This window comes from Pongo pygmaeus, chromosome Y, assembly GCF_028885625.2.
Source record: "Pongo pygmaeus isolate AG05252 chromosome Y, NHGRI_mPonPyg2-v2.0_pri, whole genome shotgun sequence".
Classification (NCBI taxonomy): domain Eukaryota; kingdom Metazoa; phylum Chordata; class Mammalia; order Primates; family Hominidae; genus Pongo; species Pongo pygmaeus.
Window position 1 is genome coordinate 33,807,131 of NC_072397.2, and position 27,237 is coordinate 33,834,367.

The 27,237-nt window shown below is 35.2% G+C and overlaps 1 protein-coding gene across 2 annotated transcripts in view; it reads right to left on the bottom strand.

Moving 5' to 3' along the window:
- Positions 1–7,637: 7,637 nt before the first annotated feature.
- LOC129025913 (deleted in azoospermia protein 4-like) overlaps positions 7,638–27,237 on the bottom strand; it is a 43,955-nt gene continuing 24,355 nt past the window's right edge. Inside the window, exons 10-18 of one of the 2 annotated variants that reach the window (XM_054473465.1) lie at positions 26,940–27,031; positions 26,328–26,379; positions 25,834–25,897; positions 25,605–25,744; positions 24,120–24,209; positions 21,709–21,780; positions 19,286–19,357; positions 18,500–18,534; positions 7,644–9,559 (exon numbers count right to left, since the gene is read on the bottom strand). In XM_054473465.1, the coding sequence (XP_054329440.1) occupies positions 9,526–9,559; positions 18,500–18,534; positions 19,286–19,357; positions 21,709–21,780; positions 24,120–24,209; positions 25,605–25,744; positions 25,834–25,897; positions 26,328–26,379; positions 26,940–27,031 (651 nt within the window). In that variant the 3' untranslated portion in view covers positions 7,644–9,525. Of the gene's footprint in view, positions 9,560–18,499; positions 18,535–19,285; positions 19,358–21,708; positions 21,781–24,119; positions 24,210–25,604; positions 25,745–25,833; positions 25,898–26,327; positions 26,380–26,939; positions 27,032–27,237 lie in introns of both variants that reach the window. The other variant, XM_054473466.1, reaches the window with a different exon arrangement.

Sequence of the window (27,237 nt, forward strand, 5' to 3'; positions counted from 1 at the left end):
TGAAAACCTACGCAATACAACAAAGCCATTTTAGGAGGGAAACTTACAGCAATAAATACCTATATCTGAAAAGTGGAAATAAAATTAAAAACCTAACAATGTATATCAAGGAACTAGAAAAGTAAGAGCAAACCATGACCAAAATTAGTAGAAGAAAAAAATAATGAAGATCAGAGCAGAAATAAAATGGAAGCTACAAAAATACAAAAGATCAACAAAAGAAAAAGTTGGTTTTGTGAAAAGATAAAATTTGCAAATGGTTAGCTACACAAACCAAGAATAAAAGAGAAAAACAGCCAAATAAATAAAATCAGAAATGAAATAGGAGACTACCAGAGAAATATAAAGGATCATTAGAGACTATTCTGAACAACTATACACCGAAAAGTTAGAAAACCTAGCAGAAAGAAATAGACAAATTCCTGGACACATAAAACCTACCAAGATTGAACCAGTGAGAAATAGAAAACCTGGGCCGGGCGCGGTGGCTCATGGCTGTAATCCCAGCACTTTGAGAGGCCGAGGTGGGCGGATAATGAGGTCACGAAATCAAGACCTTCCTGGCTAACATGGTGAAACCGCATCTCTACTAAAAATACATAAAATTAGCTGGGCATCGTGACAGGTGCCTGTAGTCCCAGCTGCTCAGGAGGCTGAGGCAAGAGAATGGCATGAACCTGGGAGGAGGAGTTTGCAGTGAGCCAAGATCGCACCACTGCACTCCAGCCTGGGTGACAGAGAGAGACTCCATCTCCAAGAAAGAAATAGAAAACCTGAACAGACCAATTATGAGTAACAAGATTGAATCTGTAATAAACAGCCTCTCATCAAATAACTGAGGAGCTGAGGGCTTCAATGCTGAATTACACCACAAATTTAAATAAATAATAGCAATTCTTCTCAAACCCTTCCAGAAAGTTGAAGAGGAGAGAATTCTTCAAAGTTCATTATTTCAGGTCAGCATTACTCTAATACCAAATCCAGACAAGGACACAACAAAAAAACAAAACTATAGACCAGTATCTCTGATTAACATAAACGCAAAAAACCTCAACCAAATACTAAGAAACTGAAACCAAATACTAAGCACATTAAAAAGATCATTCCCCATGACCTCAAGTGGGATTTATCCCAGAGATGCAAGGGATTCATCCCAATAGAGCAGACATACAAGGGAGAAAGGAAAAAGAATCAAACTTTGTCACCACAGGAAAATACTAAACTGCAATGATAAACAATAAGAAAGAAATCAACAAACGTTATACAAAACAACCAGAAAATAATTAACAAAATGACAGGATATTTCAACATATGCAAGCCACCTTAAATATGATACATCACATTGACAGAGTGAAGAACAAAAACCATTTGATCATCTCAATAGATGCAGAAAATGCATTTGATAAAATTCAACAGGACTTCATGATAAAAACTCTCCACAGGTCAGAGGTAAAAGGAATATATCTGAACACAATAAAGGCCATATATAACAAACCCACAACCAACATCACACTGAACAGGGAAAAATTCAAAGGTTTTCCTCTAACATATGGAACAGACAAAAATATCCACTTTCACAACTTTTATTCAGCATAGTACCAGAAGTTCTAGCCACAGCAATTAGGCAAGGGGGAAAAAAAAAAAGAGCATCCAAATTGGAAAGGAAGAAGTCAAATTGTCCCTGTTTGCAGATGACATTATCTTATACACACAAAACCCTTAAAACTCTACCAAAAAACTTTCAGAGGTGATAAATGAATTCTGTAAATTTGCAGTACACAAAATTAATATACAAAACCAGTAGAATTTCTGTGTACCAACAACAAGCCAGCAGGAAAAAATAATCAAGAAAACGATCCCATTTACAATAGGTACAAAAAATAAAATAAAGTATCTGGGAATAAATTTAACCAATGAGATAAAAACCTCTACAAGGAAAACTATTAAAAAAACTTATGAAATAAATTAAAGATTACACAAAAAAGTAGAAAGACACCCCAACCTCATGTTCACAGGTTGGAAGAATTAATATTGTTAAAATAACCAATTCTGCCAAAAGTGATCTACAGATTTCATGCAATTCCCATGAAAATACCAAATACTTCTTCATAGAAATTAGAACAAAAAAAAAATCATAAAATTCTATGGAACCACAAAAGACTCCAAGCAGTGAAAGCGATCCTGAGTCAAAAGAATAAAGCTGAAGGCATCACACTAGCAAATTTCAAAATGTACTGCAAAACTGTAGGAGTAACCAAAACAGCATGGCGTGTTGAAGGGATCTCTGCACTCTCATGTTCATTGCAGTACTATTCACAATATCCAAGATTTGGAACCAACCTAAGTATCCATCAACAGATGAATGGATAAAGAAAATGTGGTACATCTACACAATGGAGTACGACTGAGCCATTAAAAAGGATGAGATCCTGTCATTTGCAGCAACATGGATGGAACCGAGGACATTATTTTAAGAGAAATAAACCAGGCACAGAAAGACAAATGTCGTTATTCTCACCCATATGTGGGAGCCAAAATAATTGATCTCATGGAGGTAAAGTGTAGAACAGTAGTTAACAGAGCCTATAGAGAGGGAGTGTTGGGGTTGGGGGAGGGGAATTAAGAGAGGTTGTTTACCGGATACAAAAATACAGTTAGAAGGAATAAGTTCTAGTGTTTGACAGCACAGGAGGGTGACTATAGTTAACAATAATTTATTGTGTAGTTCCAAATAGGTAGAAAATGCTCCCCACACAAAGAAATGATAAATGTTTGAGGTGATGGATATCCCAATTACCCTGTTTTGATCACCACACATTGTATGGAAGTATGAAATTGTCAGAGATATCCCATAAATGTGTATAATTATTATGTATTAGTGAAAATATTTCTGTATTTTGATTTGGAGAGTCTGCTATCTATGAGATAGTATAAAAAGCAATGGCCCACATGTAAAGTCTCAGTTTCTTATTGTATAAAAAGCAATGGCCCAGATGTAAAGTCTCAGTTTCTTATTTATCTGAATCCCAGGGTGTGTAAATTTAAGAAAATCACACCTAAAACCTAGACATGTCAAGCACTTCAAAGGAGTTGATGAAGACTGAACAAAATCATATATATGAAGCAGCTCTGAAAACCCTAAAATCCTATACAAATATCAGGGAGTATGCATGTGATGAGAAGACTGGGACATGAAATCCTGCCTGCCACCTCCAGCATTCCATGAAGGAAAAACAGAAATTGTGCTTAGGGAATGCTGGCCTATGTACCGTTATTTCACTCATTTGTTAGTGTTCTACTCATTCAAGGCCCTCTCAGAAAAAGGGAACTATTCTAGAAAATATCCTGAAGAGCCTAGCATAATGAGCTGCTTCCTACCACCAAAGAAGACACACAAAAGACTACATTTCAGGACACAGTCATTCACCAAACCATGGCTACTCTGTACATAGACCACTTGTGAAGTTCTAGTTACTGAAATGTAAAGGCTACAGAAAACTTAGGTGGGTTTGAGTGGGAGGCAGGTGGGTAGATTTGTGGATGGGAAGCTAACCACATTGATGCGTTGCCCAATATAATCTCATAGTAACACTATAAAGTAGATATTAGTATCGTTGTTTTAAAAAGGAGGAAACCAAGACTCAGGGAGAAGCTCATCCAAGCTTACTCAGGAAGTATTTGGGGCTGGGATTTAAAGTTCACTCTTTATTGTGACATTCAAGTACCTAAGTGATCAGAGGCATTTAACAATGTTCGTAGGAGCATAGTTTGTAACAGCAATCAACGAATCAACACAATTTACATTTAAAATTTTAAAATGAAGAATAAAATTCAATTGTCCCCCAGCAAGGGAAATAATAAGCCATAAAATATTCAACTGATACAACTAAAAAGCAGTGAAAATAAATACAACCTCCAAGTCAACACAGATGAGTCTAACAATGTGCCAAAAAAAAAAAAAAATTCAGTATATGTTCTCTTAAAGTTCAAAATCTTGTGAAAAGAAACATTTTATTCAGTAGATGATTAAACCAAAATTCAATTTAGTGGTTTCTTCTTCTTGGGGAGGAAGAGGGTGTGATCAGGGAGGGCACTTTTTTTAATTAATGAAATTTTCTATTTCTCAAGCCAACTTGGGTATTTATTATTCTTTAAATAAATATTTTTATACTTTTGAGTGAATTTAATGTGAAATTTTAAAACACAAAGACACATACAAAAAGAATATGGGTATCAAATGCCTAAGGCTGTCTCTGGAACTTGATCTCAACATATTTTTTGATATTGATTTGTTATTATCATTCTTGCTTAAAGATGTAAAAGGTAGTAGTTAATTCCACAGCAGGAAAAGGAGCAATGACAGGCCATACTTTTCTAAGAACCATGGGTAATACTATTTGTAAAGTTTGTCAAGTGAGTCAAAGGCATAGTTCTTCACTCCAGGAGGCAAACAGTGTTTCTGTCCTCACGATATCCACTCTGCCCCCTCCCACTGGAGCCTAGTCCCTCACCCTTGGCTTGCCTGCTCTTGGCCTTGGAACCCAGCTTTACCTCTGTAGTCACTCCCTCCTGTCACTGATTTCTGGCCACAAGTCTTGGTTTTCAAACTTTTTGTTCCATCTATTTCAGCCCACTCATGAATTACTCTTGCCTGTGGACAGATGGCATTCCCAGGCACGGGCTTGGCAGGGAAAGATGAATTCGGTGAATTAAGCCAACGGAATCCTTTCTGAAAGTCATAATTGACCTGACAGGGCCGTTTCTATCCTAAATCCAGGGGTAGCTTGAGATGATATAATGAGAGCTCCACAACTGAGGCCATATTTCTCAAAGTATGTTACACTGGTCAGAATCACCTGGGGCACATGTTAAAAATGCAGATTACTGGGCCCATCCAGAGCATTAGCACAGGAGCATCTGAGAATGGGGCCCAGGATTTGGCCTCTGAAAAACACCCCTTATGATAGCTCTGATGCTCTTTGACTTCCCTGTAAAATTGGTATCTTGAGGAAACCTGCCCTATCAAATATTGAACTGATCTAAACATGGACACAACTTTGGATGGTGAGCATATGGGTTTGTGAAAGACACATCACCAACCAAAATGATGAGCAACAACCAAGTCATGTTCAGGGGGGGGAAAAAAAAGTGCAGGTCACGCTTTTCTCAATATAGCCATTTTACTGCTTAAACACTGTTCAGATTTTACTCACAGTAAAGCTGCTCCAACACTAGGTAGGGGATCAGCATAGGTAAAAACGAAGAGAAAATGTCCTCTGCCTTTTAAATTACCTCTCTCCATTCTTATTGGCCTAGTCAGATTTATGGAGGGTGTGAAGGAGGCGGGGAGAGTCATATCAAAATTTTTAAACAAATGTAGAAGGGCAGAGGGGACATGTCCACTTAAACAGCTGGCCTGGTTGTATCATTATCAACTGCCTTTCTTCTGAAGTTTCATCTAAGATTGAGCCAGAACGGAGTGTGTCTCTATCCATTTTATTTTGGGCAAAGATAATAGATGTGATTAGAACCTTAGTGTATTTTTGCTAGATTTTTCTATAAAAAGATCTGATTGAGGATTATGAAACCTCCAGTTTTCCAAAGTGCTTAAAATGTTATACTATTGCTTCAAATTTATAAGGAGTGTTCATGACCTGAATATCCCAGTCATGCAAGTATTTCTTCTATTGTTAAAGACCTAGTGAACTGGTTGGTATCTTGAAGTTTCATGTGGAAAAAGGCACATTCCTGGCATACAGCATTAATGAAGGTGCACATAAGATACAAAACCTTGTCTTGGGAAAATGAACTAGAGACTTTAACTAGAAAACTGTTTCAGATCAGTTAAAAATGTAAAATATAGCGACCATAGAGTTTAATTGTACAGTGGTAGTTTCAACTTCTGTACCAAGAGACAATTTTTTTTTTTTTTTGCATTTTCTTGGGATTGGCCCACAGCTACAGCCATATTGGACAGATGTTTTTAACTCTAAATGCAATGTTGAATTACCTATTATTTATTTGCTATGCAGATTGAATATTTTGCATGAGCATTCAAAAACATCTGTTCGTAGTTTGAACTTATGTCTATTGTTTTCTACTACAAAATGTACTGTCTAAAGATGGAAAGTCCTGTCTTTAATGAGTGGTAAGGAATTGCTCACAACAACCAGTTACATACACAGACATACTACCCATGTTGGGAAGGGATAGATTACAGTTATCAAAATATGTACAGGAGCAATCCTTATCTAGGGACTCCAAATGATCATACTCAATAGCTGGCCCATTCGCAAGACGTGGTCAAGGGAAAATAATGCTACTTTTCTCTCCCTTATGTTTCCCCACTTTCTCTATTGGCATCTTTGTGAAAGCAAGGTGGCATGCTGCCTTATCGTTGCTGCTCCTTATTACCCTCAACTGACAGCAAGGGAAGTAGGCAAGGCGATTAAGCAATGTGGCAGCCCATTTTTATCAGTTTACCTTTTAAAAAAGCCAAGAAAAATTTCGTGAAGAAGGGCTAGAGGTGCTTTATAACGAGGGAAGTGCTGTGGAGTATTTATTTTTAAGAGTCAATGACTTCCCTGCAAGACAGGTACTATCAATTTTGAAGTTATTTTCAATTAAAGGTAATCTGATTTTACATGAAGAAAAAACCAACATGCAGAATACACTCTTGGAGGTGACCAACCTTTTTAGAGCTGCTTGATTTCGCCATAACTTGAACTTTTTACAAAAAAGTGCTCAACTGTTATTTTTCAATTCCAAAGATTTTTGTGTTAATAATTTAATACGAAACTAGAAACAAGCTGGTGTAAAGCAACTATCTTAACGCATATGTAATCTAGTTTTGGGGTCTGAAAATACTGAAAACTTACTAGCTTCATCAGCTACAACCAAATATTCTGGATAATCGGTAGTATGTATGTAACCACAGATATATGCAATCATAGATATATGCATATATAGACACATGTATACATATAGACACATATGCACATAAAAGAATTACCAATTTTTAGCCTATTATTGGACACTAAACATCACAATTTAATCTTTGGTGATGCACAAAGCACTGTTTGCTATCCTGCAGATCCTTGGAGTCAACTTTATGGTTATGAATCAGCAAGCTTAGTAAGTAATGAAATACGAGAGTGTCTGAGGAGAGTTTCCTCTCCATTGGACTCAGCTTATAGAACTGAGTACCAACACTAGAGCTAGAAGAAGTGGTACTGATTTTTTTGATTGTATCCACATGAAGTACATGCAATATAAAAAATTTAAGCTCCATTAGGCAACTGCAATACCCCGAAATAAATGATCTAGAGACTAGGCCCAAAGTGTACAGTAGACAAAATGCCTCATAGCATCCAAAATGTGAGGGACCTTAGCCGTGAGATAGCAGAGTTGGATGTGTTCATCAGCATTCCTATTCCGCACTGCTGTGGATGCACCTCTTAAATTTATCTTTGTACCTACATTTGATTTTATGGGCTAACTCAGATTAGTAAATTGAACTTTATACTTCTGCATTTTAAGAATTTAAGCTTGTTATACGAATTTAAACCTTGTTACACAGTTCCCACACAACTCCCCACCATTTTAGATTATTACATCAGAAAGCCAGAAACACTTTTGAAGAAAAAAAGTTTATTTTTATTCATTTATGCAAAGACAGTATCAGCAACAGGTAGCAGAAACATTTTTCTAAGTTCAGAATTAATTTTCCATTTTGAAAGGTTTAGGACTTAATATCTCTTTTACCTTATGCTTTTAAATACTTCACTCCAACAAAGACAAAAATTTATTCCCTTACTTTTCCTTAAGGTCATATCGGAATAATCCGAATTAGCTCTTTAGAATATAGGTATCATTTATAGAAATCTGGAGATTTAATCACAGAATGATGTACATCAGAATGTTAAAAGCACTAAAAAAACTATGGGTGATTTTTAATGGACAAATTCATGGTGCTTTTGATTTCTGAGGTGTAATAAAGCCCTCTTGAGAATTCTAAAGTTAAAATACTCTCTCCTTCAGATTCAGAATGAAAATTTTGAGAAATCATAGACCCCAGTGGGCATTACTAATATGGCCCATAGTAACTACATTAACTTAAGAGTCTCCATGTTTTAGGGAAGAAGCCATTGAAAGAAGGGCCAGAAAGCCACTTTAAACTCATGTCCATGGCAGATCAAATGATACTGATACAAATGTTTCCCTCAGAAAGGTATTATATCCCACGGCTTGGCCCTTGAACTGCTCATACAGCTACTTCCATTCTTTACATCACCAGTCCTAAGAGCAAACCTCCTGAAAGACTAGTAAAAGAGGCTGGGAAAAAAAGACTGTGAGTATAGCAAAAGGGCTCTGGTGCTCTAGCTGTGTGGTCACAATATAAAATGAGGACACTACCTAATCTAGAAACAACGTTAACTTTAACTCTAGCAGATTCTTAAGATATACTTACTAAACAACTTTCGTGATTTAGAAATATCAAAACTACCTATTTTGTCTCCTCTGGACATATTTTATTTTACAAAATGAAATATAACAGGCTAAACAACAAAAATAAAAATCTATTTATAGCAAGTAACTAATACTTCAATGTTTTTATAAAAGCAATTCCTGATTAATCTTTGAGTGACATAAAAAAGTTGCAGCGTTCTTTAATACCAGTTATTTTGCAAATTTCACATACAGCCATTAAGTTTAGCATTTCAAGGAACAATTTTTTTTTAATAAAAACGAAGAATGGTAACTCATTGAGGTTATATACCTAGTAAAGTTTAGTTTGCCTTGGATTCTTTAAAAAATTAGGCCCAGAATTTTAGTTACCTAATTACTATCCCAATCGAATTGGATACATATATATATATGTGGATTCTAGATAAAAGATAACATACTTTGAACAAACATGATGATTCACTGACTGGACTGTTTGCTTAGAATCTGTTTTACTAGGTTTGGATAAGAAGACTTCAATAAAGCTAATTATACATTGAGTTCCACTGATTAAAAATGCAGTTTTAAAAATTCTGGTTTTCAGGCAAATTTCTAGATAAATCATAAATGCAAAGCTCAATACTGAAATACTGTACTGTTCACAGGTACTTCTTGGAGAAGTGAAATGCTTGTGTTCGGACTATCAAAATTCTTAGCTTTCAAATCAGGTTTTAAAAACTTGTTTTTGAAAATCAGTATTTGCTTTTAAACACTTAAAATGCAAATTTCTTTTAAAAATCCTTGCAGATAAATCTTAACATTCTTTCAGTCTCAATTATTTGTTACTTTAAACTATATATTAAACACAGAACCAGGTTCTAAATAAACATCTAAGGAGGAACAGTTTCAATGTAAGATAAAACTAGAGAGTCTAATAATACAACTTATACAGAAAGTTTCAGTGTGATTTAGCAAAATTCAGAATTTCTGTAATAGTGGAAAACTTTTAGCTTAATATTCAAAACCAGCAACTTCCCACAAAACTGGACAGCTGAGAGGATCAAACAGATTTAAATACTGTCAAACTTCTTCTGAAGCGATGCACTCTTTTATCCTGGAAAAGACAGAAATAGTCCTTTTATTTTACCGAAAATTTCTGATGACTACTATGGGTCTGAAAGTTGTCAAAACTTAAACCGTTTGTTTTGAGTTTAAACATTACAAATAATGAGAAAAAAAAGATGATTCTTTTCAGGAAGCATATTTGAACACTGGGATGATAAATGTACCAAGATGGCTAGTTTTATTAAACAGTTAAAAAAGAAATCAATAATTAAAGAAAACAAATTCCAGTAAACTCAGAAATAACAGGACTTAAACTCAGTATCATTTTATGTACTTCTTAGTTAATAATTTTGCAGTGATGTCCCAAAGACAGCTGGTAGAAAATGTAATTGTAAAAAATACTTTTTTTCACTAATTGAACTGCATTTAATAGCAACTACAGCTTCCAAACAGCTCTCCAATCTGAAAGTTAATGTTTTTAGATTAAAATATGTAAGTTTTGGCATTTAAAGACGTATCATTAACCTGTGTAGACATGCCATTCTTTAGAAAGGAAGATAAAACTTTAAAATACATGCAAAACTTTATTTTCACTCTATGTTGCCTACAGACATGCAAAGAGAAGTGAGAGGCCTTACAAGGAGGAATGGGAATGAGTAAACGAGTAACAACATTTCCTTTTCTACAAAGCTGTGCCCTTTTTTTAAGACTTCAGTTTCATTTTCAGCCTTCATTTTTAAGGCTTCAGTTTCATTTCAAGCCATAAAAGTGGCTTCTGGAAGTTACCTCATCTGTCAAAAGAGTGATAATCTATTTAGGTTAAAATCTAGAAAACTGGACACCAACATGTATCTTCAGAGGTCATGTAGGAAGCAAGATTGTGAAAGGGCTGGATAATTAAGACAATGAAGAGTGAAATCAGCTATGGAAATTGTAAATACATTCAAAAATATCTCAGGCATTCTAATTCAATATAACAACATGCAGTCAATCAAAATAGGTCTAGATGTTAGACAACTGCAGGATGCCAACTTCTGATTCCTCTCCCAAATAAGCAGAAAACTCTGCAAGTTTCAAAGGGAGTCTTTTGTCTAACACCAGGTAAGAACTCAAGTTTAAAAAAATATTTTCTGGGCCAGACATGGTGGCACACGCCTGTAATCCCAGCACTTCGGGAGGCTGAGGCAGGAGGATCACTTGAGCCCAGGAGTTCAAGACGAGCCAGGACAATATAGTAAGATTCTCTCTTAAAAAAAAAATCTTTTGGCTGGGCACGGTGGCTCACGCCTGTAGTCCCAGCACTTTGGGAGGCCGAGGCAGGCATGTCACAAGGTCAGAAGATCGAGACCATCCTGGCTAACAGGATGGAACCCCATCTTTACTAAAAACACAAAAAATTAGTTGGGCGTGGTGGCGGGTACCTGTAGTCCCAGCTACTCGGGAGGCTGAGGCAGGAGAACGGCATGAACCCGGAAGGCAGCAGAGCTTGCTGTGAGCCAAGATCGCACCGCTGCACTCCAGCCTGGGTGACAGAGTGGGACTCTATCTCAAAAACAAAAACAAACAAACAAAAAAAACTTTTTAACTAGCTAAGTGTGGTGGTGCATGTCTGTAGTCCTAACTATTCGGGACGCTGAGGCAGAAGGATCCCTTGAGTGCAGGAGTTTGAGGTTGTAGTAAGCTGTGATTGCGACACTGCACTCCAGCCTGGATGACCAAATGAGGTCACCTCAAAAAAAAAAAAAAAAAAAAAAAAACACAATCTTTTTAACCAGCTAAGTGTGGTGGTGCAAGTCTGCAGTCCTAACTATTTGGGACGCTGAGGCAGAAGGATCCCTTGAGTGCAGGAGTTTGAGGTTGTAGTAAGCTGTGATTGCGACACTGCACTCCAGCCTGGATGACCAAATGAGGTCAACTCAAAACAAAACAAAAAAAAACACACGAAAGACTGTCTTCTGCTTTGAACATCATTTAAGTACTACTGCAGACACCAATGTAATCAGAACTTTGGGCAAGGTAAGCTGATGTACCATTCCAGTTCTTTCTTTTCTAAATTATACTATCTATGTAGAATGAAGCAACAAGAGAACAAATGTCAAATTTAAATATGTTTACTCCCTGTTGCAAAGATGTTAAGAACTTAATTCTGCTATGTGGCTCTACTCTTCTACATTATACAGATGATCCATAATACAACCTTTTAAAAAGTCTTAAGCTTCATCCCATATCCATTCACAGATGAAAAAAAGCTGGTTGTGTTTTAAGACACAAAGCGATGGTTAAACATTTTCTGTCTAATGTAAAGTGTGTAGCCAGTTTTGACAAATCTGGCAGTTCCACAAAAGGTTGAATATGACTTAGCAATTCCATTCCCAAGTATATACGCAAGAGAAGTAAGCACGTATGTCCACACAATAACTTGTACGTGAATATTCACAGCATTATTTATAACAGCTAAAAAATGGAAATAATCCAAATGTCTTTAACAGATGAATGCATAAACAGAATAAATATCTACAAATGAAAAGAAATGATGAAGTTCTGATACGTGCTAGAATACTGATGAACCTTACAAACATTATGCTGAGTGAAAACATCCAGTCACAAAATGCCACATCATTATGTGTGATTCCATATACAAGAAATGTCCGCCACAGGAAAATCCTTAGAGGAAAAAAGTAAATTAGTGGTTGCCTGGGGATACACAAGTTCTGGGAAAATAGCAGGAGACTGCTAAGGTAGGGGGGTGATTTTTGGGGTGATTTAAATATTCTAAAATTGATTGTGGACATGGTTGCAAAACCTTGAATATACGAAAAAACAGTGAAGTGCACACTTTAAATACATAAATTGTATTACTGCTATTATTTCAATAAAATTGTTACTTAAAAAACACCTTCCCTTTATTAACCATAGTATTTTTCTCCCACTGGGCTGACCAGGTTAGTTCTTTTTCATATTTATAGACTTAAAACCACAAGAACCCAGAAACCTTTAGTCCTGTACCTTCTCATTCTAGACTTGTAAAAACTAGAACCTTAATAAAAGATTTATCTATCCAACATGGATAGAAAGTGGGAGCAGAAATCAGATCTTTCTGGAATTCAACTAGCCACATTCTCTTCCACTTCACCAACTCTGAATCAACCTTTCTTTCTTTCTACTGAACTTTTTACTGCTTCATTTTACCCCTTTTCTCCCTTCACACTGTTCAGGTGTATCATCTGAATAAACCATTTCTTTTCTTCTCTTTAGTCCAATATGCATGTATTAAGTTCTACTTTTCTTTTCCTTTTTTTTATTTTTATTTTTTTTGAGAGAAAGGTCTCTCACTCTGTTGCCCAGGCTGGACTACAATGGCACGATCACGGCTCGGTGCAGCCTCAACTTTCCAGGCTCAAGCAATCCTCCTGCCTCAGACTCCTCTGGAGTAGTTGGGACTACAGGCATGTACTATCACAACTGGATGATTTTTGTATTTTTTTGTAGAGATGGTGTTTTGCCATGTTACCCAGGGTGGTCTCAAACTCCTGAGCTCAAGCAATCCACCCACCTCAGCCCCCAAGTGTTGGGATTACAGGCGTGAGCCACTGTACCCGGCCAAGATCTGCTTTCTGTATCTAAAATTTTCTTTTACTATTTGGTCATGGTAGTCAACTAACTCTCTTCTCTAGTAAACCCTTTCAATTACAAATTTCTGCTGCAGGGTTCTTCCCTAAATTTGACTACATATATATATCAAGGTTTGGCAGCAGAAAATATACTGCCAAGTAAAACCCACACTGGTTTACTGGGTTACAGTCAAATGCCAACAGTTCAATTAAATGCTCTAGGCCGAGCGCGGTGGCTCACGCCTGTAATCCCAGCACTTTGGGAGGCTGAGGCGGGCAGATCACGAGGTCAGGAGATAGAGAACATCCTGGCTAACACGGTGAAACCCCGTCTCTACTAAAAATAGAAAAAAATTAGCTGGGCGTGGTGGTGGGCGCCTGTAGCCCCAGCTACTTGGAAGGCTGAGGCAGGAGAATGGCATTAAGTAAACCCAGGAGGTGGAGCTTGCAGTGAGCCTAGATGGTGCCACCGCACTCCAGCCTGGGCGACAGAACGAGACTCCGTCTCAAAAAAAAAAAAAAAAAAAAAAATTCCTCTAAGAAATCTCAAAATACATGTACCACAAGGAAAACAGCTAACTTGAGAGGGAACAAGTGGGCTTTTTAATATGCATACCATTCCTTTCATATCTTGAAGTAGTCATCTTGAGTAACAACAGAATTTATCAGTCTGCTCTCTGGATTAAACAGACAAGATACCACCATCTGTATGCTTCAGTCCACAGATTTCTGAAACACATAAGTTTTCAGTAATGTAAAGACAACTCGTTCTTTCACTCGCTCTTAATAAGGGTGTGTGTTTCTTTTATGTTGATGGTTTACTGAACATATTAGTTTATTTCTAAAGAAACGCAAAAAATGCTAAAAGAGGCTGGCAACAGTGGCTCACACCTGTAATGCCAGCATTTTGGGAGTCCGAGGCGGACAGATCACCTGAGATCAGGAGTTCAAGACCATCCTGGCCAACACGGCGAAACCCCTTCTCCACTAAAAAATACAAAAATTAGCTGGGTGGCGGGCGCCTGTAATTCCACCTATTCAGGAGGCTGAGGCAGGGAGAATTACTGGAACCTAGGAGACGGAAGTTGCAGTGAGCCGAGATCACACCACTGCACTCCCAGCCTGGGTGACACCGGAATTTGTAATTCCTACCACATATCCTCAGTATGTAAGTTTTCTGACAAATCAAAGAATTATTTTAGAACCTTAGCGATACAATACTCGTTTAAAAAGCTCAGTTTGTTAAATCCCTAAGTGAACTCCAATGTTTCAAGAAAAAAAAAAAAAAAAAAAAACTCAGGACAAAACCTGCCAATTATACTGTAAGAGTATGTTTTAATATTTATTCACTATTTAAAATCCAATATCAAATCAAGGAATTTACACTCCAATGGGATTTCTTGGGTATTATACCTATTACCAGCACATCAACTACTTCCACACTCCCACCTACTATTTAACAGAACACATGTGATGCAAGAGTGACAGTATTGTTATTACAGAAATTTGCAGTAATGATAAAAAACAGAAACAACGCTGTCTATTTCAGTATTTGAATAATTACTCCTGACTTCACCACTGTTGGAAACTTCTGCCACATATAATGTTATGGAGAGAATGCTTATTTAAATAATATTTTTCACTGCTTAAGATCAAAACTGTGGTAAAAGAAAAGGGACATATAATTCATACGAATTCTTCTTTTGAGTAGAATTCTAGAGGAAACCCTCCCATAGCATTCTTCCAAATCATATTAATACAGTATTTATTAAAGAATGGCTTTTTAAAATTAGTGGAACTGAAATACAGGAAACGACTGCTGAATCAGAAACTTTATGTATATACTGAATATTTGGGGTATCTGAAATTTCAGCAACCTTTACATTAACTTCTGAGTATTGGTCCATTATTTAAGCTCCATGATTTATGGCTAACATCTTAAAATTTGGGCAAAAATGTTTGCTTCTCAAAAAAAGTTATTAAAACTAGAAAAAAACACAAAATACATATTTTTAAAAAATTCAAAGTTAGACGTTTGCCTTCTGTGGGCCATTTCCAGAGGGTGGGGTAGCTTCATGAATTGAGCATTCATTTGGCACAACATCACTTCCTGTATCAACTTCTCCACAGTGACAGTTAAGAGCTGAACAAAGCCTATATTTAAAATAATGAAAGTGTAATTAAACAGATATACAGATACGTTTAAAAGCTACTTATTTATTCCTCAAAAAGGTGAGCTGGTATCAAAAGTTTCAACGTAGGTTGTGTTGAAATTCAATTGTGTTACTTCAGAAACCTTGTTTTAAACGAAAAGTCGAAATACATTAAGGCAGCCTTTGGTTTTAAAATCTTTTCCAGGCATCAACATAATCAGATGTAGAAGGATTCTAAGAAACAAATGTAGTACGGGAGTGTTTGAGAATTTTAACACTTATTATATCCTTCAAATATGCAGTCGTGATTTAAGACAGCAGCTCTGGTGTATTAGAGGTAATACTCTAATTCCTCTTTAAGAGGAATTAATAGCAAAACATTTTATTCCGATTCCTCTTTAAGAGAAATTAATAGCAAAACATTTCGGTTTCTCTTCAACAAATTTTTTATGGCTAGTAAAGCCAGAGGCATATTCTAGGCAGATACATGCTAATTCTAAAGCCAAGTTAATACTACCATTCCTGGATTATATGGTCTATCAACAAGTAACTGAACACTTATCATTATGTGGACCAGCTACTGTTTCAGCACACAAAAACCTGAGAGACAAAAAGGCACTGTTGCTCCCATGGGAGTTTACAATTGGGTTGAAGTAACAAAACATAAAACATTAATATAAAGAACCATTTAAAAATATCTATAGGCATATATGGCATAGAAAAAAAAGTCAAGAAAGATGAGGAAGTGTATGTTTCATTAATTTCACTTTACTCCATAACCCCTTTTGCTCCCCAACAGGCCACTATGGTGGCATCTTAAAAAAAAAAAGGAAGGAAACCAAAACTATTAAAATATTCCTACACATTTTCAAAAACTCATGAGATACACAATATTGAAGCACTTATCATGCTGGCTCCTTTGTTACTAAAATGAAAGAAACAGAGTAGAAAAAAGAAGTACTTTATGTTTCTAACCCCTGACGTTCTTGTTACTTTTGTATGTAAAACCTCGCCATTTTCCCAATTTTCTGGAGTTGGCATTGTGGAAATCTCAAGGATACGAGTTCTTTCAATTTATTACTTATCACCATAGATATGATTATGGGTCACAGATATAGTCACATCTATGAAAAGAGGCCCAGAGAACTACTATCATGAAGCAGCAAGCTAAAATAGAAATATAATTGAAATTCTGTGTTCTAAGAATGGGATGATAATTTTATTTCACTCTATCTCCCTAAACAATTGATGAAAGTCAGTCTGGATGTTTCAGCTATTTGACAGTGAAGATGAAAAACTACATGCTGAAATACAGAAGGGGACAACGAATCTCAGAAAACTGTTTTACAGAGAATCTCAGAAAACTGTTTTACAGAAAAGTTATTGCTAACTATATTCCTGTCAAAATGTTAATACACTACTTCTAAATAATACAGAGGGCTTCATTCTAGACTAATTGCAAGTGTTTTCCTAAATTTTAGGTACACTTCACTAGTTTAAAATGACACACTATTCAGGAAATTTGTACAAACAACTTAAAGGGCTCAACAGTATCTGAAAATAAATCATTTTACTCCCTCTTCAATTACCTGATAATTATATACAGGCAACTGATACCCAGTGGTGACCTGACCTGGTGAACCTGGGTAAGATATGTCTGAAAGTAAGTTTACAGAAAGAATGAATACGGTAAAACATCTTTTTAAATTAGAAAGAAATATTATTCCCAAAATTTAAAAAAAAATGAAAAACTTTAAAATATTTTACTTTTCTAAATACAACAAAGCGGAATTCTAAATGAATGAATGACTTTAGAAAGAAAGAAATATTCTCTATCAAGTGCTAAGCCCCTTTGGGTGGGGCAGAGGAACACACAAATGACAAAAGTAGTGACTATTTCACCAAGCAAAGTTTACCTAACTTACACTGTCTACTTACGCCCACCCAGAAGTTATTTCTTACACTGCTGATAAGGCTCCATTAAGACAGATGTCAATGTAAGTTAAGTTAATACATTTGCTATTTCTTTGTCAATATACTTCCAGATAGTTTTGTGTTTGACAATACTACACGGTAATATGTAGTTCTCCTACAGATGTTATGTTTTTTTCTGTACTTCATTTCGAAAAACTAAGGGCAGTATACAATCCAAAACTGGAGAAGGACAGTACAATGTCTTATATGTTTCAATAAATACTTATTGTTTGAAAACATATAGGAAGCGGCATACATGAATACACCCAGATTCAGTAACGGCTCACTGTAAATGTTAGAAACAAGTAGGGCTTTTTCTCTAGCCATTGTTCAGAGAAGAAAAAAGAAGAAGAGGTATAATCCTACACATTTCAAGTACATGCAGAATGTCAATAAATGAGAGACACTGAAGAACTATTTCACTACTATTTTGTTACTTTATTTTCCATCAAAGAAAATGTCTTTTCAACTAACACATAAATAGAATGGACTAAGAACAAAATAAAGGTAATTTATCACCAATAAGTGATACAGTACGTCAAATCCTACTTTAAATATCAAACTAATCAGGATCAGAGAAATTATATGCCAGAAATTCACAGGATTTATAGGTATAGTAAATGACATCAGAAATCTATACATTCCAGAACCAGAATATATCCAGAAGTCAGCAGTTTATATGAGGTGGCATCTGGAAATCATTGCAAGTAAAGAAGAGCTAGATTAATCGCTATCCTTAAAGAATAAACTAGGCAGAAACATCAGAACAGCTGCTTTCAAATATTTTCGGAACTAGGTATAAGGGGGGAAAGAAGCTCAGGTGTTTTAGAGGTAATACTCTTTTTTATTCCTATTCTTATTTAAGAGTTAATTAACAGCAAAACATTTCTGTTTCTCTTCAACAAGTTTTTTGTGGCTGGTAAAGCCAGAGGCAGACCCTAGGCAGATACATGCTAATTCTAAAGTAACATTAATACTATCTTTCTTAGATTACACAGTCTATCAACAAGTAACTGAACACTTATTATGTGGACCAGCCACTGCTTAAGCACACAAAAACCTGAGAGAGAAAAAGGCACTGTTGTGCCCATGGGAGATTGCAACTGGGTTAAAAAGAAAGTAACAAAATGTAACACATTAATATAAAGAACCATTTAAAAATATTTATAGGCATATATGATATGAAAAGTAATCCAGAAAGAACAGGAAGTGCATGGTAGGCTAATTCACTTTACCAGAGGTACAACCTACCTTCTTTGCTCCCCAACAGGCCACTGCAGTGGCATCTTAAAAAAAAAAAAAAAGAAAAACAGGAAACCAAAATTACTCAAATATTCCTAAACATTTTCAAAAACACATGATATATATAATATTGAAGTACTCATACTGGCTCCTTTGTTATTATAATAAAAGAAACGGAATGGAAAAAAGAAGTGCTTTATGGTTCTAATCCCTGACATTCTTGTTACTTCCACATATAAATATAAAACCTCACCTTTTCCCCAATTTTTTGGATTTGGCATTGTCGAAATCTCAAAGATGTTACTACTTTCAATTTATTATGACAGATATAATAATTGGTCATAGATAAGAGTCCTATCTACTATGAAAACAGAACCAGACAACAACTGTGGTGAAGCAGCCTGCTAAAATGAAACTATAATTTGAATTACGTGCTCTAAGAATTGGGTAATAATTTTATTCACTCTATATCCCTAAAAAATTCATGAAAGTCATTCTGGATGTTTCATTCAGCTATTTGACAGCAAAGATGAAAACTATACCCTGAAATATAGAAGGGCCAAATCTCAGAAAACTCTTCTACAGAAAAGTTATTGCCAAGTATATTCCTGTCAAAATATTATTCCATTACTTCTAAGTAATACAGAAGTCTTCATTCTAGACTTACTCTAAGTGTTTTCTTAAATTTTACCTATACTTCACTAGTTTAAAATGACAAACTATTCAGGAAATTTGTATCAACAACTTTAAGGCCTCGATAATATCTGAAAGCAAACATTTTACTCCTTACATTACCTGATAATTATATACAGGCAACTGATATCCAGTGGTGACCTGAACTGGTGAATTTGGATAAGCAGGAAATGCCTGAAAATAAAGGTTACAGAAAAAAATGAATACGGTAAACCGTTTTTTAAAATTAGAAAGAAATACAATTCCCAATATAACAAAAATACGAAAAACTTTGAAACAGTAATTGTTTTTCTACGTACAGCAATGCAGATTTCTAAATGACTGACTTTATGAAGAAATAAAAATTCTCTTGTCAAGTGCTACCCTTTGGGTGGGGAGGGGGAAGAGACAAATGACAAAAGAAGTGACTATTTCACCAGCCAAAGTTTACCTTATATATATCGGGTACTTATGCCCACCCAGAAGTTATTTCTTACACTGGTGATAAGGCTCCATTAAGACAGATTGCAATGTAAGTTAAATTAACACATTTGCTATCTCCCTGTAAAAATATTTCTAGACTGTTTTGTATTAGACAATAATATAGGGTAACATGTAGTTCTATAGAAGTTATGGCTTTTTCTGTACTTCGTTCTGAAAAACTAAGTGCAGTCTATAATCCAATAGTGGAGAAGAGAAAGCATGTCTTGTATGTTTCAATAAATTCTTATTGTTTGAAAACATACAGGCAGCAGCATACATGAATACACCCAGATTCAGTAATGGCTCACAGTAAATGACACAAACAAGTAGGGTTTTTTTTCTAGCCACTGTTCAGAGAAGGAAAAAGAAGAGGTATACCATACATGTTTCAAGCACGTGGAAAATGTCAACAAATTAGAGACACTGCACAACTGGTTCACTATTATTTTGTTACTTTATTTTCCATCAAAGAATATGTCTTTTAAACTAACACATAAATAAAATAGACTAAGAAGAATACAAACGTTATTTATCAACAGTAAGTGATAGAGTATGTCAAATCCTACTTTAAATATCAATGTAAGCAGGATCACAGAAATTAGATGTCAGAAGCTCACGCGATTTATATATATATATATATATCAAACCACATCGGAAATCTACCCATTCCAGAACCAGAATATATCCAGAAGTCAGTAATTTACATGAGGAGGCATCTGGAAATCATTTCAAATAAAGAGTAGCTAGATGAACTGCTAAACTTACAGAAGAATAAAGTGGGCAGACACGTAAGGAGAGCTGCTTTCATGCACTTTAGGAACTGGTTATAAGGGGAAAAGCAGCTCAGGTGGTTTAGAGGTAATACTCTTGTTTATTCCTATTCTTATTTAAGAGTAATTAACAGCAAAGCATTTCTGTTTCTCTTCTACAAATGTTCTATTGCTGGTAAAGCCAGAGGCAGATTCTACGCAGATACATACTAATTCTAAAGCCACGTGAATACTACCTTTCTTTGATTATATAGTCTATCATTATGTGGACCTGCCATTGCTTAAGCACATAAAAACCTGAGAGCAAAAAAGGCACTGTTGCTCTCATTGGAGTTTATAATCGGGTTAACAAGAAAGTAAATAAATAAATAAATAAAACATTAATATAAAGAATCATTTAAACATATTTATAGGCATATATGACATGGAAAAAAATCAAGAATGAACAGGAAGTGTACGTTTGGCTAATTCACTTAACGTCAAGTACAACATAATCCCTTTGCTCTCCAACAGGCCACTATGGTGGCACCTTTAAAAAAAAAAAAAAAAAAAAAAGAAAAAACGGACACCAAAACTATTAAAATATTCCTACACATTTTCAAAAACACATGAGAAACACAATATTGAAGTACTTATCCTGCTGTCTCCTTTGTCATTATAATAAAAGTAACAGAATGGAAAACTTAAGTACTTTATGTTTTTAGTCCATGACATTCTTGTTACTTTTATATATGAAACTTCACCTTTCTCCAGATTTTCTGGAGTTGGCAATGTGGAAACCTCAAAGATAGTAGCTCTTTCAGTTTATCACCATAGATATAATTATGGGTCATAGACACAGTCGTATCTATGAAGAGAGATCCAGAGAATTACTACCGTGAAACAGCCAGCTAAAATGAAAATATAATTGGAATTCTGTGCTCTAAAAAGTGGATCATAATTTTACTTCACTCTATCTCCCTAACAAAATTCAGCAAAGTCAACTTTGGATGTTTCATTCAGTTATTTGACAGCAAAGATGAAAACTACAATCCAGAAATGAAGAAGGGGACACCAAATCTCAGAAATCTGTTCTACAGAAAAGTTATTGCCAAGTATATTCCTGTCAAAATATTACTTCATTACTTCTAAATAAGACAGAGGTCTTCATTCTACACTAACTCTAAGTGTTGCCTTAAATTTTAGGTACACTTCACTAGTTTAAAATGACAACCTATTCAGGAAATTTGTATAAACAAGTTAAAGGCCTCTATAATATCAGAAAGCAAATCATTTTACTTCCTCTTACATTACCTGATAATTATATACAGGCAACTGATATCTAGTGATGACCTGAACTGGTGCATTTGGATAAGTACGATATGCCTGAAAATAAATTATACAGAAAGAATGAATAAATAAGGTAAAACGTATTTTTTAATTAGAAAGAAATATTCACAGTAGAACAAAAATATGAAAAACATTGAAATACTAATTATTTTTCTATATACAACAATGCAGAATTGTAAATGACTGATTTATGAAGAACGTATTATTCTCGGTCAAGTCCTACGGTTGGGCGTGGAGGGGGAACAGACAAATGACAAAAGAATTGGCTATTTCACCAGGCAAACTTAACCTTACTTATATTATGTACTTATGCCCACCCAGAAGTTATTTCTTACACTGGTGATAAGGCTACATTAAGACAGAGTTCAATGTAAGTTAAATTAATACATTTGCTATTTCCCTGTAAAAATGCTTCCGGACTGATTTGTGTTTGACAATATTATAAGGTAATATGTAGTTCTACAGAATTTATGGCATTTTCTGTACTTTACGTTGAAAAACTAAGTGCAGTATACAATCCAATACTGGAAAAGAGACAGTATAAAGTCTCATATGTTTCAATAAATACTCATTGTTTGAACACATATAGGTACGCAGCAGGCATGAATACACCCAGATTCGGTAATGGCTCACAGTAAATGTTAGAAGAAGGGCTTTTATTCTAGCCATTGTTCAGAGAAGGAAAAAGAAGATGAGGTATACCGTACGTGTTTCAAGCACAGGGAAAACGTCAACAAATGAGAAACACTGAATAACTATTTCACTACTATTCTGTTACTTTATTTTCCATCAAAGCAAATGTCTTTTCAACTAAGATATAAATAAAATGAACTAAGAAGGAAATAAACGTTATTTATCACCAATAAGTGACAGAATATGTCAAATCTACTTTAAATAGCAAAGTAACAAGGGCCAGAGACACTACATGCTAGAAACTGATGGGACTTACAGATATCTAAAACTATCAGAAATCTACCTATTCCAGAATCAGAATATACCCAGAAGTCAGCAATTTATATGCAGAGGCATCTGGAAATCATTTCAAATAAAGAATAGCTGGATTAATTGCTAAACTTAGAGAAGAATAAAGTAGGCAGACACATGAGAAGAACTGCTTTCAAATATTTTAGTTACATGGGGGAAAGCAGCTCAGGTGTTATAGAGGTAATGCTCTTTTTAATCCTATTCTTATTTAAGAGTAATTAACAGAAAAACATTTCTGTTTCTCTTTATCAAATTTTTTATGCTTGGTAAATCCAGACGCAGATTCTAATCAGATACATGCTCTTCTAAAGCCAAATTAATACTACCGTTCTTAGGTAAAGCCACATTAGGACTACCTTTCTTACATTAAATAATCTACCAACAAGTAACTGAACACTTGTCATTACGTGGATAAGCCATTGCTTAAGCATACAAAACCTGAGAGAGAAAAAGGCACTGTTGCTGCCATGAGAGGTTAAAAAGAAAGTAACAAAACGTAACACATTAATATAAAGGATGATTTAAAATATTTATAGGCATATATGACACACAAAATATCAAGAAAGAAGAGAAAGTATATGTTTCACTAATTCGCTTTACCACAGGAACAACATAACTCCTTTGCGCCCCAACAGGCCAGTGCAGTGGAATCTTTTTTTTAAAAAAAAAAAAGTAACCAAAATTATGTAAATACTCCTACACATTTTCAAAAACCCGTGAGTTACATAATATTGAAGTATTTATCATGATGGCTCCTTTGTTATAATGAAAGAAACAGAATAGAAAAAAAGAAGTACTTTAGGTTTCTAATCCCTGAAGTTCTTGTTGTTACTTCTACATGGAAAACCTCAATCTTCCCAATTTTCTAGAAATAGAATTGTAGCATCCTCAAAGATATTAATTCTTTGAATTTGTTACCACACATATGATTACGGGTCATAGATAAGAGTTGTATCGTTGAAAACAGACCCAGAGAACTACTACCATGAAGAAGTAAGCTAAAATAAAAATACAATTGGAATTCTGTGCTCTAAGAATTGGGTAAAGCTTTTATTTCACTTTATATCTCTGCAAGATTCATGAAAGTCAGCCTGGATGTTTCAGCTCTTTGACAGCAAAGATAACAAAATACATGCTGAAACAAAGACGGAAACACAAATCTCAGAAATTGTTCTACAGAAAAGTTATTGCTGAGTACACTCCTGTCAAAATCTTATTTCATCACTTCTAAGTAACACAGAGGTCCTCATTACACGAATTCTAAGTGATTTCTTAAATTTTAGGTACATTTCACTACTTTAAAATGACAAACTATTCAAGCAATTTGTATAAACAAGTTGAAGGCCTCAATAGTAGCTGAAGGTAAAACATTTTACTCCCTCTTCAATTACCTGATAATTATATACAGGCAACTGATATCCAGGGATGACGGAATTTATAGATATAAATTGACCTGGTGAATCTGGATAAGTAGAATAAGCCTGAAAATAAAGTTGACAGAAAGAATGGATTAATACAGTAAAACATTTTTTTTAAATAGAAAGAAATATCATACTCAATATAACAAAAATATGAAAAGCTTTGAAACAGTAATTGTTTTTCTACGTACAGCAATGCAGATTTCTAAATGACTGAATTTATGAAGAAATAAAAATTCTCTGTCAACTGCTACCCTTTGGGTGGAGAGGGGGAAGAGACAAATGACAAAAGAAGTGATTATTTCACCAGCCAAAGTTTACCTTATATATACCGGGTACTTATGCCCACCCAGAAGTTATTTCTTACACTGGTGATAAGGCTCCATTAGGATAGATTTCAACGTAAATTAAATTCATACACTTGCTGTTTCTTTGGCAAAATACTTCTAGATTGTTTGGTATTTGACAACATTATAGGGTAATACTGTAGTTCTTCGACAGATGTTACGGCTTTCTCGGTACTTCATTTCCACAAATTAAGGGCAGTATATAGCCATAACTGGAAAAGAGACAGTATAACGTCTTCTACGTTTCGGTAAATTCTTACTGATTAAAAACATACAGGTAGCAGCATTCATGAATATACCCAGATTCAGTAATGGCTCACCGTAAATGCTAGAAACACGTAGGGCTTTTCTTCTAGTCATTGCTCAGAGAAGGAAAAAAGAACAGGAGGTGTACCCTACACGTATCAAGTACATGGAAAATGTCAACATATGAGAGACACTGAAGAACTATTTCACTACTATTTTGTTACTTTATTTTCCATCAAAGAAAAGGTGTTTTAAACACACACTGAAATAAGAGGAACGAAGAACAAAATAAATGTTCTTTATCACCAGTAAGTGACAGAGGATGTCAAATCTCACTTTAAATATCAAAGCAACCAGCATCAGAGAAATGACATGCCAGAAACTCACGGGATTTATAGATAGAGTAAAAGAGATCAGAAATCTACCCATCCCAGAACCAGAATATATCCAGAAGTCAGCAATTTATATGACGAGGCATCTGGAAAGCACTGCAAGTAAAGAATAGCTAGGTTAACCGCTAACCTTAGAGAACAATAAACTAGGCAGAAACATAAGGAGAGCTGCTTCCAAATACTTTAGGAACTAGTTACATAGGGTGAAAAAGGAAGAGACAGGAAGAGATTTGTTCATGTGTCTAAAGAGGTCATTTCTGAGAGAAAGCCTCAAAAAGTATATAAGAAGATTTTTAGCTCAAATAACCAACACTAAGAGTAAGAAATTTCTAACAAAAGTAACAAATTTCCCATTACTCACACTGTTCAAACAGGGATTCCATTGCCACTTACTATGGAAAGTGTAGATACAATTCCACAGACGCAAGGATGACTACAATAAACAAGAGAACAGGAACATAAGCACTTCTTACCTGAACGTACTGAGTTATAGGATTCAGCGTGATTAGGGGCCGCAGGCAAGTTTCAGTGTTTGGATACCTCCAGATGTTCTGAAACTGTGGTGGAGGAGGAGGATTTAATACCAAAGGACGTGGCTGCACAAGACGAGCGCCTTTTTGAAAAGCAAGAAGAAAAAAGCCTATTTTTAGTTATTTGAAAAGCTACCCGGGTCAAAAAAGAACAATTTCTTTTCCTACTCACAGAACTTTTGTTTCCTGATTGCAGGGCCCAGCTTCAGCTTTTTACCCTGGAGATGTATCTGTTCCTGAAAAGAGAACAGTAACAAAACTAGAATCCATTTTCAAGTCTTAGCTTCCAAGACTTGAGTAAACACCTAAAGCTTTCTAAGGTTCCTATCATCATAGACGATCAGTGACAACTACGCACCAAATTAAATTTTGTAATCATGAAGCTACCTTATTTACCCTTGCCACTCTAATCAATGTCAAGAGGCATCAAGTGAAAGTTGATCAAAAACTTTTCATCACCCTGTCTCCAACCTTTCCAGTCTGTAGTTCATGAACCTAGGTGTCCACTCAGAAATAAACAGGATCTATCAAGTTATGGGAGGTTACTCTGACTTTGCATTTTGAACAGGAAGTCTAACGTCCTCCAAATTTTACACAGGTCTGAGTATCTCACTAACATTAAACGTTGTAGCAGTAAGATAAGTAAGAGATTTTTCTATTACTTACCTCTACTATCTTCTGGACATCCACATCATCAACAAATGAAACAAATCCATAGCTATAAAGGCAGATAAATGAAGCATAAAATCACCATCATACAGTACATGGTTCAGAACTTCTACTGTTCTATATACAGAAGTGATCATGACCAAAGATGAATAATATACCATGATAAGTATTTGCTAACATGCACATGACAGATCCTCTACAAACACTACTTTTTCTTAAGCAGAACTACGTCAAAATGTGCTAGAATTAGGGCACTGTGAATACTTCATTGATTAACAAAGAATTCACATCTGTGAACCTGAATTTAACTTACTATCTAAGACAAGGTGGTTAAAATTTAAGATGCGGTGCAGTGTACGAAGAAAACAATTATTTGAGAAAACAGATTAACTCATCTGTATGAAATAAAAATTGCAGACATTTCAAAACAAACATTAGAAAAATGACTAAATAAAAGAACTGGTAATAACCTTTTATCCCCTACGTGAAAGAAATTAACACCGCAAACAATTTCATTTATACAAGGGTCAGAATATCAGTTTTGAAGTCTTGTCTCATACCTATAGAACAGGGGACTAGAGTTCAGATATTTTTGATAAAATTACTCACCCTTTGGACACACCACTTCGATTCGTGATTATCTTCACTTCCTTCACAGAACTGTATCTACCAAAGCAGCTTCTGATCTCAGTTTCATCCGTCTATGGAACAGAATTGAACGTCAGAGTAAAAATTCAGCATTCAAAAATTTCAACTTTACTACAATTTTACTACCATGAGGGGGAAATTTTTTCCCCATTTATCCCCAAATGACCAGTAGCTCTTTGTCAAAGATATTTTTAGTACCTATGGGTCAAACCTGAAAGCAATTCTAAACCTCCATGAAGTACAAAAACACATTAAGTTT